This window comes from Sinohyriopsis cumingii, chromosome 4 (assembly GCF_028554795.1).
Source record: "Sinohyriopsis cumingii isolate HCF-2022 chromosome 4, ASM2855479v2, whole genome shotgun sequence".
Lineage (NCBI taxonomy): Eukaryota > Metazoa > Mollusca > Bivalvia > Unionida > Unionidae > Sinohyriopsis > Sinohyriopsis cumingii.
In genome coordinates this window covers 75,142,489-75,160,556 of record NC_142964.1, presented here as the reverse complement: position 1 = coordinate 75,160,556, position 18,068 = coordinate 75,142,489, and the positions used below count along the sequence as shown (strand labels likewise).

At 34.7% G+C, this 18,068-nt stretch overlaps 1 protein-coding gene across 2 annotated transcripts in view; it reads right to left on the bottom strand.

Annotated features, from left to right (window-relative positions):
• The window catches only part of LOC149801472 (calpain-9-like), a 38,080-nt gene extending 25,315 nt beyond the window's left edge, over window positions 1-12,765 (bottom strand). The window contains exons 1-5 of one of the 2 annotated variants that reach the window (XM_089955619.1): window positions 11,521-12,765; window positions 8,737-8,862; window positions 7,878-8,009; window positions 3,828-4,021; window positions 212-380 (exon numbers count right to left, since the gene is read on the bottom strand). In XM_089955619.1, coding sequence (XP_089811745.1) covers window positions 212-380; window positions 3,828-4,021; window positions 7,878-8,009; window positions 8,737-8,862; window positions 11,521-11,691 — 792 coding nt within the window. In that variant the 5' untranslated portion in view covers window positions 11,692-12,765. The remainder of the gene's footprint in view (window positions 1-211; window positions 381-3,827; window positions 4,022-7,877; window positions 8,010-8,736; window positions 8,863-11,520) is intronic. The other variant, XM_089955620.1, reaches the window with a different exon arrangement.
• Between the last annotated feature and the right edge of the window lie 5,303 nt (window positions 12,766-18,068).

Genomic DNA, 18,068 nt, shown 5'->3' with positions numbered 1-18,068 from the left:
TATATATATATATATATATATATATATATATATATATATATATATATATATATATATATATATATACTTATATCTATAGCTCAGTCTATGACGTATTCTCGTGATAGTGCGTGAACAATGTAACTATTTATCATAATGGATGCATAAATAAAAAATGCAACGAATGGGGCCATAAGTTAAAACAGAATGTGTCGAAGTAAAACAAAATTACCACACTTAAACAGCCAATCACGGCTCCGCTTTTAAAAGCCGCTCGGATCAAATAGAAATCTTGTTCCCTGAGATCGACTGGATTGTACCACTCTGCAAGACCCCCAGTCATATCCGTAAAGGCGTCGGCTTCAAATCCGTATTCAAGAGACTCGTAGGAACCATTCAACCTGTAAATGAAATTCTTAAAATGGTCACTTGTAAAGTTTAATTTTTTAATGATGTCTTGAAATAGTGTTGATTAAAATTTCATGGAAAAGTTTTACCCTTAACATATCATTTGCTGATGGAATATACGTTTTGTTTCCATTGTGTTTGTTCGAACTCTGTGTCATGGTGTACGTGCTTTCTGTGATACATTTTTTTAACGATGACTTCTGCTTTACAATAATTATTCCATTAAAGGAAAACATCAAGCTGGAACAATGATTTCTCAGTGGGATATTGATTTTATCCAGTACAAAATGAAAACTATAAGAATATAATGGTATATTAAGGGAATAGTCCTTACGAAGGATATATATATATATATATATATATATATATATATATATATATATATATATATATATATATATATATATATATATATATATATATATATATATATATATATATATATATATATATATATTAGTTAAGTGTATCCGAAATGAAACAGTAATAACATTAAATTTATTGATGGGGCTAATTGACAGACAATATGCAATATGGTCATATTCATGACTGCCTCTGGTATTGATTTAATTAGCGATATTCTTGATAAATTTATTATTAATTGCACCACTAGTGTTTGTTTCGTTGATCCATATTTCCAAGACACTATGTTTACCCTGTTATTTTCCTAAAACATAAGCACTTGATATCTTGATGGGCGAAGGTGTTAAATCTATGTATAATAATGACATTTGCTGTGAGGACCAGGTTAAAAAATCAGGAAGAATTGTTTGACAATGATGGAAATACGTGACTAGAAAAATAAAGAGTTTGAGAGTTTGACCTATACGTAGTACACAATCTGTAGTTTTGAATAAATCTTCAAGACATATTTTAGAATCTTAATCCTCGTGTACCTATCAAGTATTTACATATACATATGCAAATTCTACTAAGAAGCGGACAGGTTGGTTCATTAAACTTGTTTAATAGACTTATAAGCTATTGCCTGAAGAAGAATAAATGGATGGATATATATATATATATATATATATATATATATATATATATATATATATATATATATATATATATATATATATATATATATATATATATATATATATATATATATATAACTTCATTCGCTTGACTTCAAATCCATTTCTTCATCAAACTAAGCGCACCTTTCGTACCTTCTCAGCTATTTGGTTAAGAAGGAATGCTGTACGCAATATTTACGGATGGAAGTTAAATCATACACCTTTACAATCATAAAACTCATCAAATATAGCATAAGGTACATATCAAGTTAAATTTGTGTACATGGCTGCATTCAACATCCACGAACTATATTAAACGGCAAAGAAAATGACATTTTAAAATAGTTTCAAGGTTGTTTCTTTTTTATTGTTGTTATTTTTTTAATTCCTTAAGCATACCCATCAAATGTTTGAATCAATAAATGATATCTTTTATTTCATTCAACATCATGCGAATCCATTTCAAAGATAAACGTTATGAATTATACGCGACATTTGTTCCGCAGACATGCAAACGACATGTTCCGCAAAGAATGTTAACTTATTTACCAATAAGTAGAATGAAATAAAACATGACAAGTCTATTGAAAGAAAACATAAGTCTTTTGAAACAAATGTGACAAGTCTTTCAAAAGAAAACGTAACAAGTCTATTGAAAGAAAACGTGACAAGTCTATTTAAAGAAAACATGACAAGTCTATTGAAAGAAAACGTGAAAAGTCTATTGAAAGAATACATGACAAGTCTATTGAAAGAAAACTTGACAAGTCTATTGAAAGAAAACATGAAAAGCCTATTGAAAGAAAACATGACAAGCCTATTGAAGGAAAAGATGACAAGCCTATTGAAAGAAAACATGAAAAGTCTATTGAAAGAAAACATGACAAGTCTATTGAAAGAAAACATGACAAGCCAAATGAAGGAAACATGACAAGTCTATTGAAAGAAAACATGACAAGTCTATTGAAAGAAAACATGACAGGTCTATTGAAAGAAAACATGACAGGTCTATTGAAAGGAAACATGACAAGTCTATTGAAAGAAAACATGAAAAGCCTATTGAAAGAAACGATGACAACCTTTTTGAAGGAAATTATGACAAGCCCATTGAAAGAAAACATGACAAGTCTATCGAAGGAAAACATGAAAAGTCCATTGAAGGAAAACAGGACAAGCATATGGAACGAAAACATGACAAATCTATTCAGTGTTACTTCATCATATTGGCTTCGGTAAATAAAGGTGTAATCATTAATTAGGCCAGTTTGGTTCATCAAATGTATCTGTTTTGATTGTTTTAATTAACCAAGCTGAAAACTTAAAGAATAACGCAGAATAAATAAAGTTGCTTATCTTGGAGAATTGGAAAAATATTTCCACTGAAAATAACAGATTATTTCTAAAGAAAATCCACATTGCCCATGCTATTAAGCAATTTGTACATTGTGCCCCAGAGAGTGATGATCAATCTTTGTTAACGTTAATTTATCCATCTTGGACTAGGTTCACAAACACTAGAAAACAAACAAGGAAATATATTACCAACTTAAAGCGAATGAAAAATTGAAATAGGTTCTTTTTAAGTGAGTTGGGCATACTTGAAAAATATTTCTTTCAAAAACTATTACCATGCAATTTGAGTATTGTCAAAGAAGCAGCCCACAACACATTTCTAAGCAACATCACGCGATACAGCAACTGGCATCATAACACCATAAAAGGCAAAACCATTATGTCCGAAGCGTCTTCAAAGTAATTTCATTACATTCCGTAACCGCTTTGTTTAATAAACTCGTGTCCGTTAATACAACAAATCACACTATTTATAAAACAAAATATGTTGGCATATTTTGCAAAAAAAAGTATTATGGCAAAAATATTTGTGCTAAATTGGTATTACTAAATATTAAGAATAAATATTTTGCGGATATTATATATCACTAATAGGCTAAATTAAATGTATTCGAGAAAATGTCATGAGGCTAAAATGTGAGGTAAAACAAATGTTGCAGTTTTACTCATTTTAATCGAAAATTATCAAACATTTTGAATAATTCCAATCTTGTGCTAGTAAAAGGTAGCAAATCAAACTATGAAATTATTCAACTAGTAGAGAATTTTATTTTAAATACATACTTATGTACGATCTTCTATATATCAAGTATCAAGTCCCCCACCCCACCCCGCGACCTGGGTAGCTATGTCATGCTGATGACATAAAAAATCCAGAGGTATCTACTGAATTCAAACGTGGTGGGGAACTTACCCCAGTAGGTAAAATTCGTTGGGATCAATCCCAGGACTGTAGTGGTCATTGTCAAGCTTGTGTTTCCTGATTGCTATCCAAACCCAAACAAATGCCATGGAAATTATAATCTAAACGATACATTGAAATTAAATGAACTTGAAAACTCTTACTTTGCGTAAGCTTTTTCCACTAAAGATACCCAGAATTCATTGGAATCGGAAGACTTTGCGAAGAGGATCTCTCCCCCAACCGTTGGGAGGAGGTCGTCAATATAAACATCAACGCATTCCCCAAATTGCCAGAATCTGCAATGGAACTGACCATCATAACCCTCCTTGCCGAACCTATTGTCATCGGGGATTATCTGCAACCAAACAATCAAAGGATTTAAATAAAAATACAAAATCTAATGCAACATTATAATACATACACTAATGCGACTATTACTACTGTTATTGAATATGCTGGTTATAATGCTTTAGAAGCTCTGTGTTTGGGGATTTTTAACGTAGCTTTCACAATTTGAGTCATATCGCTACGATATCTGCAGTGTGGCAGTTTATAGTGATTTCTGTCGCTGGGGATCATGCCGCAGACATGTGACATAATTTCTAGTGCAATTTTTATAAGTCTTTATCATGACTCAGCCGTGGTTCGAACTCGCAACCACCCGCATGGGAGGCAGACGCTCGAACAACTTAGGCCACCGGAGCGGATTGATATAGAAACTAAAAATAACGATGATATGACGGTGATAAAGTCAAGGAGGTATATATTTATTTAGAAATAACATTTTGAACATGAATAAAAAGATAGCAAATTAAAGTAAATAAAAGGTGGACTAGAACAGATCAGTTAATGAAAGAAATAATATTTTACAATCGTAGAATCATGATTTGTTGTCTGTCGTTATTGTCGATAAGCATTTACACATATTTAAAAATATCAAAATTAGACTACAATGAATAGCAACATGACAAATATCATCATGAATAATAATAATAATAATAATAATAATAATAATAATAATAATAATGATAATAATGATAATAATAATAATAATAATTTCTCCATTTATATATTTATCTCATGGCAAAGTTCAGCGAAGACGTGTCATTTAGAAAATGGGTATTTCTAAACATTGTTCGATATTCAGTGCATGAAATCAGATCACATAGGTATTTGTGTCAAAGACATAATTGTTGATGCTGTTGCTGTTATTATTATTATACCGCATTTACTAAAGCTACATAATTGCTGGTTTGACTTTTTGCATCAGTAAATGTGAACTAAATACCCTATTTGAAAGTGAAATACATTAAGCACAAAATCATCTGGTCAAAAGCGGTTATGACGAAAAAGAGAAATTCTAAATTAATCGTTTGGGAGCTCAAGCTAATGTTAAAATTCCACTAATGGTGTAATCTCGATGGGAGTTTTGTGTACTTTTATTCTTTAAAATTATTGAATTATCTTATAAAACCTTAATTTTTGTTTTGTGTTAAATATAATTTTTTCTTAATCATTCTGCGGAATAATGTATGTATGTATGTATGTATGTATGTATGTATGTATGTATGTATGTCTGAATATATGGACGCTGTCGGGTACATGCAATGCGTGGGGGCCGTAACCCGCGGACACAGATTTGAATCTCGTTAGAGAACGAATTAAAGATTCTCTTACCTATACAATATTATTACTTATTCGCATTTAACAATTCTTTTAATGTTGTCAAGCATTCCTCTGGAGGATTTAGGGACAATACATTCTGGTCTGTGCCATTGAAAGGAGTTCTTCCTATGTCCCTCTGTTGTCCTCAGAGTCTGTAATCATCGGATGCTTATCCCACTGCTAAATAGGCAATTTCACTTCAAAGGGTTTTGATGTTAAGAAAGGTGTTATGGCGGTGGATGCAGTCTTACGAACCCGCGTAATAAAGACAGATCGTACACTGTGAATCGTTTCTAAGACGTCTTCCAGTCTGAACCATGATTCTTAATTCATCAAGAGGCATTTGCTATATTTTGCTATGATCAAGCATTTCGAAAAGTCGAAATGATACACCTTTCTCTCATGAGATTGAAATGTCACCCGATCACGTTGACCTAGTCATTTCTCTACTATTCAAGTAGTTATTATCCGACAGACATTCTATCTCCCACGAGGTTAAATCGATTAAGGTGATCGACCGCTAAGAATGTTGTTTTTTTGTGTGCACAGTGAGTTTCTCGATCACATAACGTTAGCTATAGGGTTTGATAAAATCAGGTGTTTTACCGCACAGCAACACAGGTAGATTATTTATTGCCGTGGCAACTGTAGTCGAATTATTTGACCAATGACGTACTATAGTAGTCGAAGTGGGGTGATCCAGTTTTATGATACAAGACCCATACGCTTTCTGTCACAAGCCCTTCTCACCATACCCGGGACCACCGCGCAATGTGCATTAGTCCAATATATATTTTCTAAATATGCGTCAGTATGTCTATGTTAATCTGTTCTTTGGATACAAATTCTCACAATTTGAAAATAACGCTAATTTACATTCTGAAAGTATAAAACATCCAGCTGAGGATATCGTGTCGATTTCCATCTTGTAGATCGATAGATCTCCTAGCTGGACACATTCTCTGAAGACAATGAAGTGGCATTGTAATAGTTGGCCTCAGTCCTTCGGAACAGCGATAACAAACTCATTACCCACAGTCTCTCAAGACAATAGACTCGTTGGTCACACGGTTCCTCAAAATAACGAGGTAGCAATAAAATCGCTAATAAAGTTTCTTAAGGCAGTGAGGTGGCACGAGGTGGCAATTGAATTGTTGGTTACACAGTCCTTCACGATAATTAGTCGTGAATATAATCGTTGGTCACAGAAGCTCTCAGGACAGTGAAATGGTTATAAAATTGTTGGTCACATTGTCCCTCAAGACAGCGAGGTGGTAATGCAGTCTTTGGCCACGGAAACACGCAGACTCTCAAGAGAGTGAGGTGGCACTCTATTTATCTTGCATCTGCGAAGGTGCACAAAAATATATTTTCGAAAATTTTTAATAATTCATGCTTTGGGACAGTAAAGCCACCATAGCAGGGAATTTGCAAATTTTTTAAATTTTCTTATTCAATTAAAAAAAGTTATTGACTTATTAACACATCCCTAACCCAATCAGAGAGAGAGAGAGAGAGAGAGAGAGAGAGAAGATGCGCTCTGTTGTTTCGTCCCAACATTTTTCTCATTTCGGTTTACATTATGCAGAGCCTGATAACTTTTGCTGTCTTTATTTTCGAGGAAATAGAAAAGAACCTTAGATTCCCTGTTTCCATGCATTTCATGTTTGATCTGTAAAAAAAAGCCACCCAGATAAGCTATGTTAAAGCAATAATGAAGATGAAATTAGATTATAGTGATAAAGGAGCAACTAGGTCATAAGGCTGATAGCTGATAGATTTGTATAACCCACTCCCAAGCTTTCAGCTCATTTCGCTATGGTAGTATCATTTTAAATTACTCGTTTCGTAAAACTAGATTAGTGTTAAGATACCCCGAGATACAGCTTAGAGTATTTTTAGATACAAGTTAAACTGAAACTAACGGATCAGTTGAATTCAGAATTCAGTCTAAACTTTCGAACATATATCAGAACTTCGAGTCACCTTCAACCAACTGTAATAGCCAAAATATACTAAGCAAGAATACGGAGTATTGCCAATTACTAGTTTCGAAATGTGAAGAGTTTGCAAATATAACGACATCCTGGGTACCGGTAAAGTAATCCATTGCGAAAACAATCGAGAAATTATCTCTTATAAAAGTGCAAAAATATTAGGTAAATACCGAATTTTCTACACATTTCGAATGTTATAAAATAAGTTTGTTACAACAATTTTATTTTCCTTTAACTTAAGTTTAATAAAAATCAGAAATTGCTCTTATTTTAAGTTATCTTCATAGCGCTCATTCAATACAATTTTTTTTTTGTCACTGTGAGGTTGTCAAAATCCAGTACATGTTCAACTTTCTCATATGTAAACTAAAATCCTGCAACGTGTTCATTGTGTTTCAGTGTTCTTTTTTACATTTGTAACCACTACCTGTTTTACATTTTGCGCTTGCGCCCGTGTGTTTGCTTATATACTCATAATCTCGTTCATTCTATTTTACATGCTAATGTTCTTTTTATACCTCAAGACCAGCTTTTAACGCATCCATGTACCTTTGATATTAGTTGCGGTTTTTCAGCGATGGCAGACAAGGTTGACAGAAACCAGCAGTTGTTGAGATCTCCTTGCTTCATGTCATGGCGGCTTGTTCCATCGGAAACAAGCACAGGATTTTTAGAAATCGTCTGGAAAGGAATAAAAAAGAGAAATTTTTCTCACACCATCATCCGTTAATTAAAACAAAAGAATCGATCATGTCTTGACTTATTGAAAGCTCTACAATGTCCTGTTAGACAGCACTCGTCAGTCGTCACGGAAATTTTAAATAATATAAACAAAGCTCATCTTAAATCATTATGACAATTGTAAGTGTTGTCTTCTGTGTTTTAAGTGACGCACGAATCATGTGTTATGATTGCAACTCGTTTTCATATGAGTGAGAACAAAATAAAAGATGGGTATATGAGAGAGAGAGACAGTCTGTCGAAATAAATATTTTATTTCTATGTTCGAAGGTTTTGCTTAAACCAATACCATCTCTATTTAGGACTTTTGTATTGAAAAACTGAAACAAAAATTATTTAATAAATTTAAACTTATATTTGAACGGACTGCTCACTAATCAGCTTTCAAGCTCTGGAATCATGGCAAATTTGGAAGAATTGCTATTCCGTCTTTTTGGTACTGTACTCATGAAACCAAGAGCTGTATTTTTTGGCTTGCCAGCATTTTAGAATGTAACAAATAATGAAAAGTGATTGTAATAGATTAAATTTTCATTGATATCATTATGATACCAAGCTATAGGAATGAAATTTGGAAATATGCCACCGATAAAGAGTACTGTTTCTACATATTTCGTAAGAACGGAGCACTTATGGTGCCTGGATGCGTCGAATCAACGAAACTTACACGCGGTCTTTTCCAGACGATTTTCTTAGTGATTGGTTTGTATCGGAAGATGGAACTCTCATTTGGCGGAAATTCCCCGTCGACGAAAAGCTCATCACTGTTTACGGAAGAACCTGTTGGTTTCTGCTGGAAAGAATTACAAAGATTACTAAAGAAAAGATAACTCTTTATTTTATATCTGCCCTAAGCTAATATACTAAGTGAATGGAAATATATCCCACAATTTTATTCAGATCTACTGGGCGCTTAAAAGATATCGATGATAAATATTAAACATTGGCATCGGTTGTCGGTGATGCGAAAATCGCTATGTTGGATGTCGTTGAGACCTCATTAAGTCGCATCCATTTTATGCCCTACTCACTGGTATACCAAATAACTGTTACTATAAAGTTCATTTTGTAACTGCAAAAGGATGTTAAGTTGTATCAATAATAATAAAGATGGGTTCAGGTTATGGACAGTAACTGGGTTCTAGGGCTGCGATATATGTGCAACCCAGTTCAAGAAACGACCGGTTTTTGCTACAGCTAGGAAACTGTTTTCCCCTGGAGCATTACGTAACTATTTCACGTGACTTGTCAATCGGATACAACTCTGTATGGCAGGATTACATACGAAAACGAGGACAGGAGATACAATTACTTACATTTATCGCCCTCCCCAAACCTTCTCCAGCCCGTGGTTTCACATAATGTTCCTGTTTTTCTCAAATGAACGTATATAGTTTTTAACATTTTAACATGTCAATGTGATGAAAGATATGAACATTTACTCAGTGAAGAAAAAGAAACCGTATGGAAACGTTCCTTGCGATATTTATCCTGGTTTTGAAATGATCACTGCTTTGTTTATCGGTTTTCAAGGATATTTTATTTTTAAATATAATGTGAAAGGTCAAACAGTATTAATTAATTGTTTATTGTTCAGGCGGTTTTGAGCTACCGTGGTAAGGTATCCGTGTTCTATCAACAGTTTTAGTGTAGCACCTTTTCACTTGATATAAGGAGTGATTGTATCATAATTTTTCTCACATCAGACTCTCGGTGACTTTTCGTTATAAGTTATATATATGATACCGTAATCTGAAGAAAATTAAAAAGAATAACTTTTTGCGTAACAGTATTTTCAGTACCTCAGAGGTTTCGGCGGCACCGTATAAGTTGGACCTCCTCGCAAAGAATTTCATCGGGCTTCTGATATAGTGAAACTATGTAATCCTGAGGTGAAATGAAGAAGTTGTGGTTGAGTTATTGCAACTGTATGTCTTAATCTTCACCGACATATTATTAATGGATCCGAGGCGTTGTTGAAATATTTTCTATCTCTTTTATTTGTTCAACGTAGGTTTCAAATAAATTTCAGTCATTCCACACCAATTGCAAACACGGTTATGGCAGTCAATGCACCCTAGCCTTTCTACGTTTGGAACCTCAAAGTGTTATCTTGCAAAATCTGATATGTATGTGTATATGAACTGAATATATATCATAACGGCACAAACGATGACTAGAAATTTGTTTATAATGCATGCATATTACCGTATAAGGCTATAAGAATTCATAGTCACTTATCCATTTCAGGACATTTTAAGATACGAGTAAAGTTACTTTACATCCGATGTACAGCAGGATCTTGAGATTAACATTTACAGCGCCTAATGGCTAGAATACCGGCCATTTGAGAAAAAAAGTTGAAAACCCAGAGGAATACACAGCCCCTCTATGGTAAAGAAGTGTCATTCGGAGCTCTCGACATTATGATCTACATTCATAAGCATAATTCTTTAACTGCTTTGATTGGATTAAAAACCACTGCGGTACACTACGATTTAAATTGTATTTATTAGTTTAGGAATCACTACATTAAGCTATTGATTTTAACCGTATTTATTTGTTAAATTAGAAATCACTATAGTACAATAGCGATTGTAACCTTTTTATTAGATTAGAAATTGCTACAGTACACTAGCGTTTTAATCGTATTTTTGGGATTAGAAATTGCTACAGCACACTTACGAGTTTATATTTATTTATTAGATTAGAAATCACCATAGAATACTTACGATTTTAACTGTATTATTAAATTAGAAATCACTACAGTACAATAGCAAATTTAACTGTATGTATTGGATTCGAAATTGCTACAGCACACGAACAATTTTATCTGCATTTATTAGAATAGATATCACAACAGTGAATACAATTTTAACTGTATTTATTGAATTAGAAATAATGACAGTACATTAGCGATTTTATCTGTATTTATTTTATTAAAAAATGCTACTGTACAGTAATGATTTTATTTGCATTTATTAGATGAGAAATCGCTACAGTACACTAAAGATTTTAAATGTATTTATTGCACAGGAAATTCTTGCAGTACACTAGCGATTTTAATTGTATTTATTGGATTAGAAATCGCTACAGTACACTAGCTATTTTATGTGCATATACTAGATTATAAATCACTACAATACAGTACAATAGCGATTTTAACTGTATTTATTAGATTCGAAATCATTACACCACACTGAAACTTTTAATTGTATTTATTAGATTAGGAATTACTATAGTACACTAACGATTTTAACTGTATTTATTGGATTGGAAATCACTACTGTACACTAAAGTTTTCAAGTATATTTATTTAATTAGAAGTCTCTACAGTACACTAAAGCAATAGATCATTTTTGTAAATTCATGTGGCGGACAGCTCTTAGAATAAAGATGATAACAAAGAAATAAGAACTACAATTTTATTTATGAGAGAACGTTGACTTACGCTTCCGCCTCCTACTCCCAGTGCTGTGACAACGTTAGTCAAATTTCTAGTGGTAACCAGTCTTTCCTCTGTTCGTTCGATAGCCAGTCCAACTTTACGGGAATTTCCAGGACGATGTCCAACGTCTCCAGTTATGTTGTCAAGATTAGAAATAGATACTGTGCATCCCATACCAACATAAAGACATAATGTCTTCGCCCAAGTCCGTCTGCAGATTCGTCAAGCTCGATTGTAATGATTTGAGACAAAGACACTGGTTGATTTATATTTCATACTCTCCGAAACACCTACGTTAGTGCACTCAATGATTTCTTATATAAACTTGCTTTTCCTAGAATTGCACAAACTTTAGAATGTGCAGCAGTAATAATTCACGTAATTTCGAAACACACCTGCAAATTAGTCGCGTTCTCGGAATATATATATATATTTCGATATTGACCATGCATACTTCTTCAGTCTCTCAACCCCTGACTGATGCTGATAGTGTTGTTGACTAACATTTACAGCATTTACGTACATCTATCCATATATTCCTAGCCAGACTGGGTTGTCACTAGTCTGAGTGAATAATACAGAGTACTAATTGAAACTTCATCGATTTTGTTCAGATGTAAGTCACATTATCAGGCCAGATAGGGTAAATGGGACTAACTCGCGGATTTCTATTATAGAAACATACTCCATCAATCATTCGTACTGGAGAACACAAGTTATGTGACAATTCAACCAGCACTGTCAGAGACACATATGCTGGATAATATATGTAGTTAATAATTTCTGGTCTTATTAAACGCCTGGCCTTTTGCTCAGAATATATCCAGGGATTAAACGACAAGAAAACCAGACAAAACAAAAAGACATCGAGTTGTCATTATTTGATGATGAAATCCGATCTCAACGTGAATGATGAGGTCTGGCACGGAAATCGTCGAAAGATGTTCAATAACACTCTCAGCTACTGATGTTATTGTATTATAATAGCTCCGTGAGCGCTTCAGGTACGTAGATTTAGCTGGCGTATTAAGTTCTCATCCACAAAATAGGTATTTTGCACCACTATACTGAACGGTAAAGCGTTGAAGTTATAAGGAATGTACTTTTCCGACGAAGTTTATGTTACGGAAGGTAGGCTTTAAATGGCAGAGTCGGGTATCTAAGTTAACTTTTACACTGTTTCGCTGACGTAATGCTTATTTTTTTTCCAGGGTCTAAGGTGCAGCGCGTATCGAACTTTTCTCTTCATGATGTGAACACATAACCAGTTTTGCGGCGCCGCGAGCTAAGATACCAAACAATATCGAACGAAATCGATTCGCACTTTGCGCCGGATTCTCGCTGTTTGTGACACACTTCCTTAATTTATCTATATCGATTTTGAAATATAAAGTAACTGACACTGTTCATTCATTATAGGGCAAGCTGATTTAGGTGGTGGAAACTGACAAAATGGGTTGCAGATATGGACTTCCACTGAAGATAAGTGACTCATTTATTTTTCAATGTCCCTTTCAACTCTAGTTACTATTACAAACCTGTTAACACGTTGTTCCCTGCTGACCACGATTAATGATGCGAGTTATCAGACTCAATTCAATGTGGTTACTAGATCTACGAAGCTGTCAACATTGCTAATTGATTAATAACTATAATTGGTGTGTACAGAGATATAATAGCAGACATTTAAACAGCGCTAAACAAAAGAGCTGTCGATGGTCTTTATTTGTTGCTATTACATGTTTATTTGATTTTGTTTAAACTGTAAATAGGCGTTGCGTTTGGCAAAATATCAGATTTCATATTTCCTGGTTACCAGGGACACATTGACGCCTTGATTACATTAGCTGAAACATGGTTAAGTTTATACCAACTTTCAAAACAGCCAGAATCCATTTTAGTTAAAGATCTCATCATAGGAGACGGTGAATGATTAAGGAAACGCTTATCTGATAATGGTAATATTGGGAAAATCGCAAAGCAGGAGAGATGCAAATAAGGATGAAGATGACATTATTTTATTGTTAAATATATTTTGCTTACCTAATGAGTATACAACAACAATGATAAAAGACCACTATTACAAGCCCTGAGCGCCACGCACACATACAATTATATTGGAGTAGTTTATTAAAGAAATATGGTTTGAGAAAAATAAAAACTGTGTGTGTGTGCGTGTGTTTTTGTGTTTGTATGATTTGGATTTTTAACGTAGCTTTATAAATTTTTCATTTATGTCTGCAGTGTGGCAGTTCATAGTAATGTCTAGCACTGGGGCATCATGCTGCAGACATATAGCATGATGTTTCACGCAGTCACATTATCCTGACACCAGGCCGACCAGTCCTAACACTAACCTCTTAATGCTGAGCGCCTAGCAAGGAAGCTGTTAGTACCATTTTTATAAGCCTTTGGAATGACTCTCCCGGGGTTCAAACTCGCCACTTCCCGCATCTGAGGCGGACGCTCTAACCACTAGGCCACTTGAGCGGTCAGAAAAATACAAAGTAAAGTTCGCTTATGTAACAGTAATTGCATTGAAAACTTTTACCACCTTGAGGATAACACTATGCCAATAGAACACAAAGAAACTTTCTCTTTATTTCATATCAGAAACAACAAAAAAAAACTTGTGTCAAAGACGACGCGAATGAAATACTGTATGACAGTTTTTATTGCATTTGCCATTTATGAAATCAATCCAAAAAATATTTTCCATTCTTTTACGCTAATAGATATAAATGTTGAAGGTATGTCAGAAGAATGAACCAGCACACTGCTGCATGTACGGTACACAATCCGACTTGGCAAAGCCAGCCGCACAAGAAATATAGGACATTGCAACCACAATTTGCGGTTTATGTGATAACATATGCAGTAAATGAGACTGCACATATAAAATTGCATGTCCATATATGAATACTTGCATAGGAAACTGAGAAACAAGCAATAAAGATGTCCTGGGGTACTTTGCAATGTCAATAAAGAAATTATGAGAGAGAGAGAGAGAGAGAACGTTATAGCATACACGTAAAATGTCAAGATGATCCCCACGATCAAATTTCACGACTTGATGTAACCAACCGCTTTAAAATGTGAGCGAACCGCTTTACTCCTGTGTGGATTCACTGCAATACATTTCATCCCATCAGCTCGTTTTAGAGCACACTTCCATTCGATAAACGCACTGAGATAATCCCCATGATCCCAATACATGACTTGATGTAACCAATGGCTTTAAAACAGTGGAGCAAACTGCTTTAGTCCTATGTGGATACATTGCTAGAGCAGCAGGGACGGTGGACAGACCACTTGCTGGAAAGTCCATTTATGCACGAAAAAAATGAAAACCACAAGGTCATTAGAGCCAAACCGAAGCCTCTAACTAAAACCAGAGAGTTTCTCTAATTGGGTTAGCTCATTTTGTTACTTCATCTTTGTCGTTCGTGTTTTCAACTTTTTATGCGTACTTTTGTTTACCTTTCGGACATTCAATTTTGGTCGCACCCTCCCTGCTGCTGTAATGTGCGAGTAATTAAATCATTATTATATCAATGATGGAATCTCGCACAGCTAGATTAGCTCGAGAGCGATTAGAGTCAATTTAGAAATGTATCCCTGTTTGTGATTCTGTCAAGCAGCAACTACAAGCTCGTCAAGAGTCTCAGATGGAATTTGCAGAAGGTACAGAACAGTTATTCAAACCAATTATCGAACCAACCATGAAATATGTTACAACGATTGAGGTGGCTCAAACAGCACTTGAGACATTACCTGTTGATATTGTTGCCCGTCTTCAAGCAAGTCAGCTACCACCCCAGCAACCTCCTTAACCACAGCCTGAAGTTCAACCACAACCTCTGCCAAGCGTTAGAACTAACATTGCGGATAAATTTACCGTAAAGGTATTGCCGATATCAAAGACCCATATAAATCAATTAATATTGCATCGTTTGGATATCGTGATAGAGATAAGTATGTAAAAACCCGAATATGTTAAAACTTCAAAGAATTCTGATTTGATTAGTGATGTATATCGCGTTGCTACTAATATTCAGCAGATCAGATCAGAGGAAGATGTTAATAATTTTACCATTCCTTTTTTAACTAGACATTAGATGAGTATATTGAACAAACAAAGCATGATACAAAGGGAAGAAGAAATGAAGCAGCAAATTGAAAAAGCAAAAGTAGAAAGGAAACGAAGAGAAAGAGAAATGAAGTCGAAACTTAAAGAGGTTGAACGAGAAAGAAAACAAAAAGAAGAAGATTTGGAATTTGAAGAAATTACGTTTTCACCAAGTAAGAAAGAAGTGGAAGAAACAACTGGAAGTGGTCTTGTTACTCGAGGAAGAGTACTTATTACTCAATGTCCCAATAACGTCGTTGCCGATGTTGAACGATTAGAAATTCTGATCGGCGGAAAACGAGCTGGCAATAATTCCCCAGAAATTGTTAATGAAGAAGCTGATATCTGTCAATGATTATTTACAGGCAATATCATGGATATTAATGTTTATCGGTCCCTCATCGATGTAATCGTTAATCATTATCACTGTGATTGAAGGAATACAATTAGATCAGTGACAAAAAAATAAGGTGATTAAACATAATGCTCAACGTGGACCTGCAATCGTCAGGGTGATAAATTCGCGATTACCAATTCATAAAGTCACATACGGAGATGGACTCGGTGGTGTTGTTCAGGGTTTATTTAGAAGGATAGCCCCAAGAGCAATATCGATTGCAAAGCAACTGGGAATGAAAGCTATTGACGTTGTTCGTGATAAAAGTATTGGTGCTGTTGGTGATGTTCCTAGTAAAGCATTCTCAGAAAACAAGGATAGTCTAGCACGATTAATACGACGAAAACCCCAGTCAGTAAAATTACCCAGCATTGAAGTTATGCCGCAAATGTGAGTAAAATAATAAATCAAGATGCAAATAAAAAACTAGCAGAGTTTGGCTGGTTTACCACTAGCAGGAAAAAAAAAAGAATAACTGCAAGTTTAAATCCAGGAAGTGGTCTTAGTGTTAGACGATAGTAATTATAATAAAATGTTTAAACGTGTATCTGATCCAGCATTTGACACGGATGCTCCAGTTCTCAAAGATGAATCTGCGCGCGATTATCAATATTATTCTTATGACGCACATGTACCTAACGCTCGTGGAAGAATCGAGTTGCAAGTTCAGGATACAAGTAGATATTTATTGCCTGCTGAGCCGTTTCTTAAGATCGAAAGTAGACTTTAGACTTTTACAAGTAGATGATAACAACATACGTGGGTGGTGATTGAGTTGGTTTTATTAATAATGGTGTCATGGCGCTATTTAACAGCGCCATATACATCATTGACGGAAAGAATATTGAATCATGCCTGGAAAATATCGACGTTGCCACGACGATACTTGGCTTTGCAAGATACATCTATAGTTACTCAAGATCAGTTAGTCCGTCCATCATGTTTGCAATGGATGCAACTGATCATCCAGAAAACAGAAACGTAACACTAAATGCAGCTGAAACTGAAGTTAAATCAAAGAATGAAAATTTCAGCTTGGTATTCGTAACACGTCGAACAATGTTGAACGGCGATGAAGAGTTCTCATGCGCAATTCCATTGTCTCATATCTTTGAATTTTGCAGAAATATTAGAAAGGTTATATTTGGCGCTAAACACACAATGGTACTTGTCAGAAAAGCCACAAACAATGATGTAATATGGCGCGATGCTGCCGTTGGTGTTGGTAAAGAAATACTGACAAAACCTTCGTTGTTGATGGAAGTAATGACTCTATCGATCGACGTACAGCAGTGTTTACGTTCTTTCATGAGTCAGGCCGGTAAATCAACATTATCATGGTTGACAATGACCACATACAGTATCAAAGTATTGCTGCTGGTTTATTCACATGATATATATCATCACAGCAGGGAGTGTCAGCACCACGACATATATTCATCGTGTTTTAAGATAATGCCAGAGTATATTCGCAAGAAAAAATTCACACGCTTGAGGTTAGTGTTTTTGTGTTGTTGAGGATAAATGGGCATCATGAACCGTCTGAAGAAGTCGTGATGAATTTTGAACGCAATCATGTTGCACGTGCATATCATCGTTTGATTGCATTCATGGGACGTGATCAGAATGTTGAATCTGGTTTGCAGATATCTCAGCGGGATTTCACAACATTATATCCAAGCTATTACTTTTCACTGGAACATTTGGATCTGTTCAGACAATCAGTCGTTGATATACACTTCCGAGCTCATGTAGCTCGACTGCCCGCTCTTGGTTATATATCAATTGCTGTTATTCTCTCTGTTGCTTGAAGGTGTTGATGGACCAGTGAGAGTCATTGATGCCCCACTAGAAAACATGTAATTAAATTGCTCGTGATATTATCATGTCATATCATCATGTTAGTGTCAGCCTGACTCCTGGTCAGATTAAAAAGCTACAATCAGCATCAGCAAAAAACTGTAGAATAAAAATATCACTAAATGAAAGCTCAGGTCACAGGTGGTCAAAATAAATTATCACTGT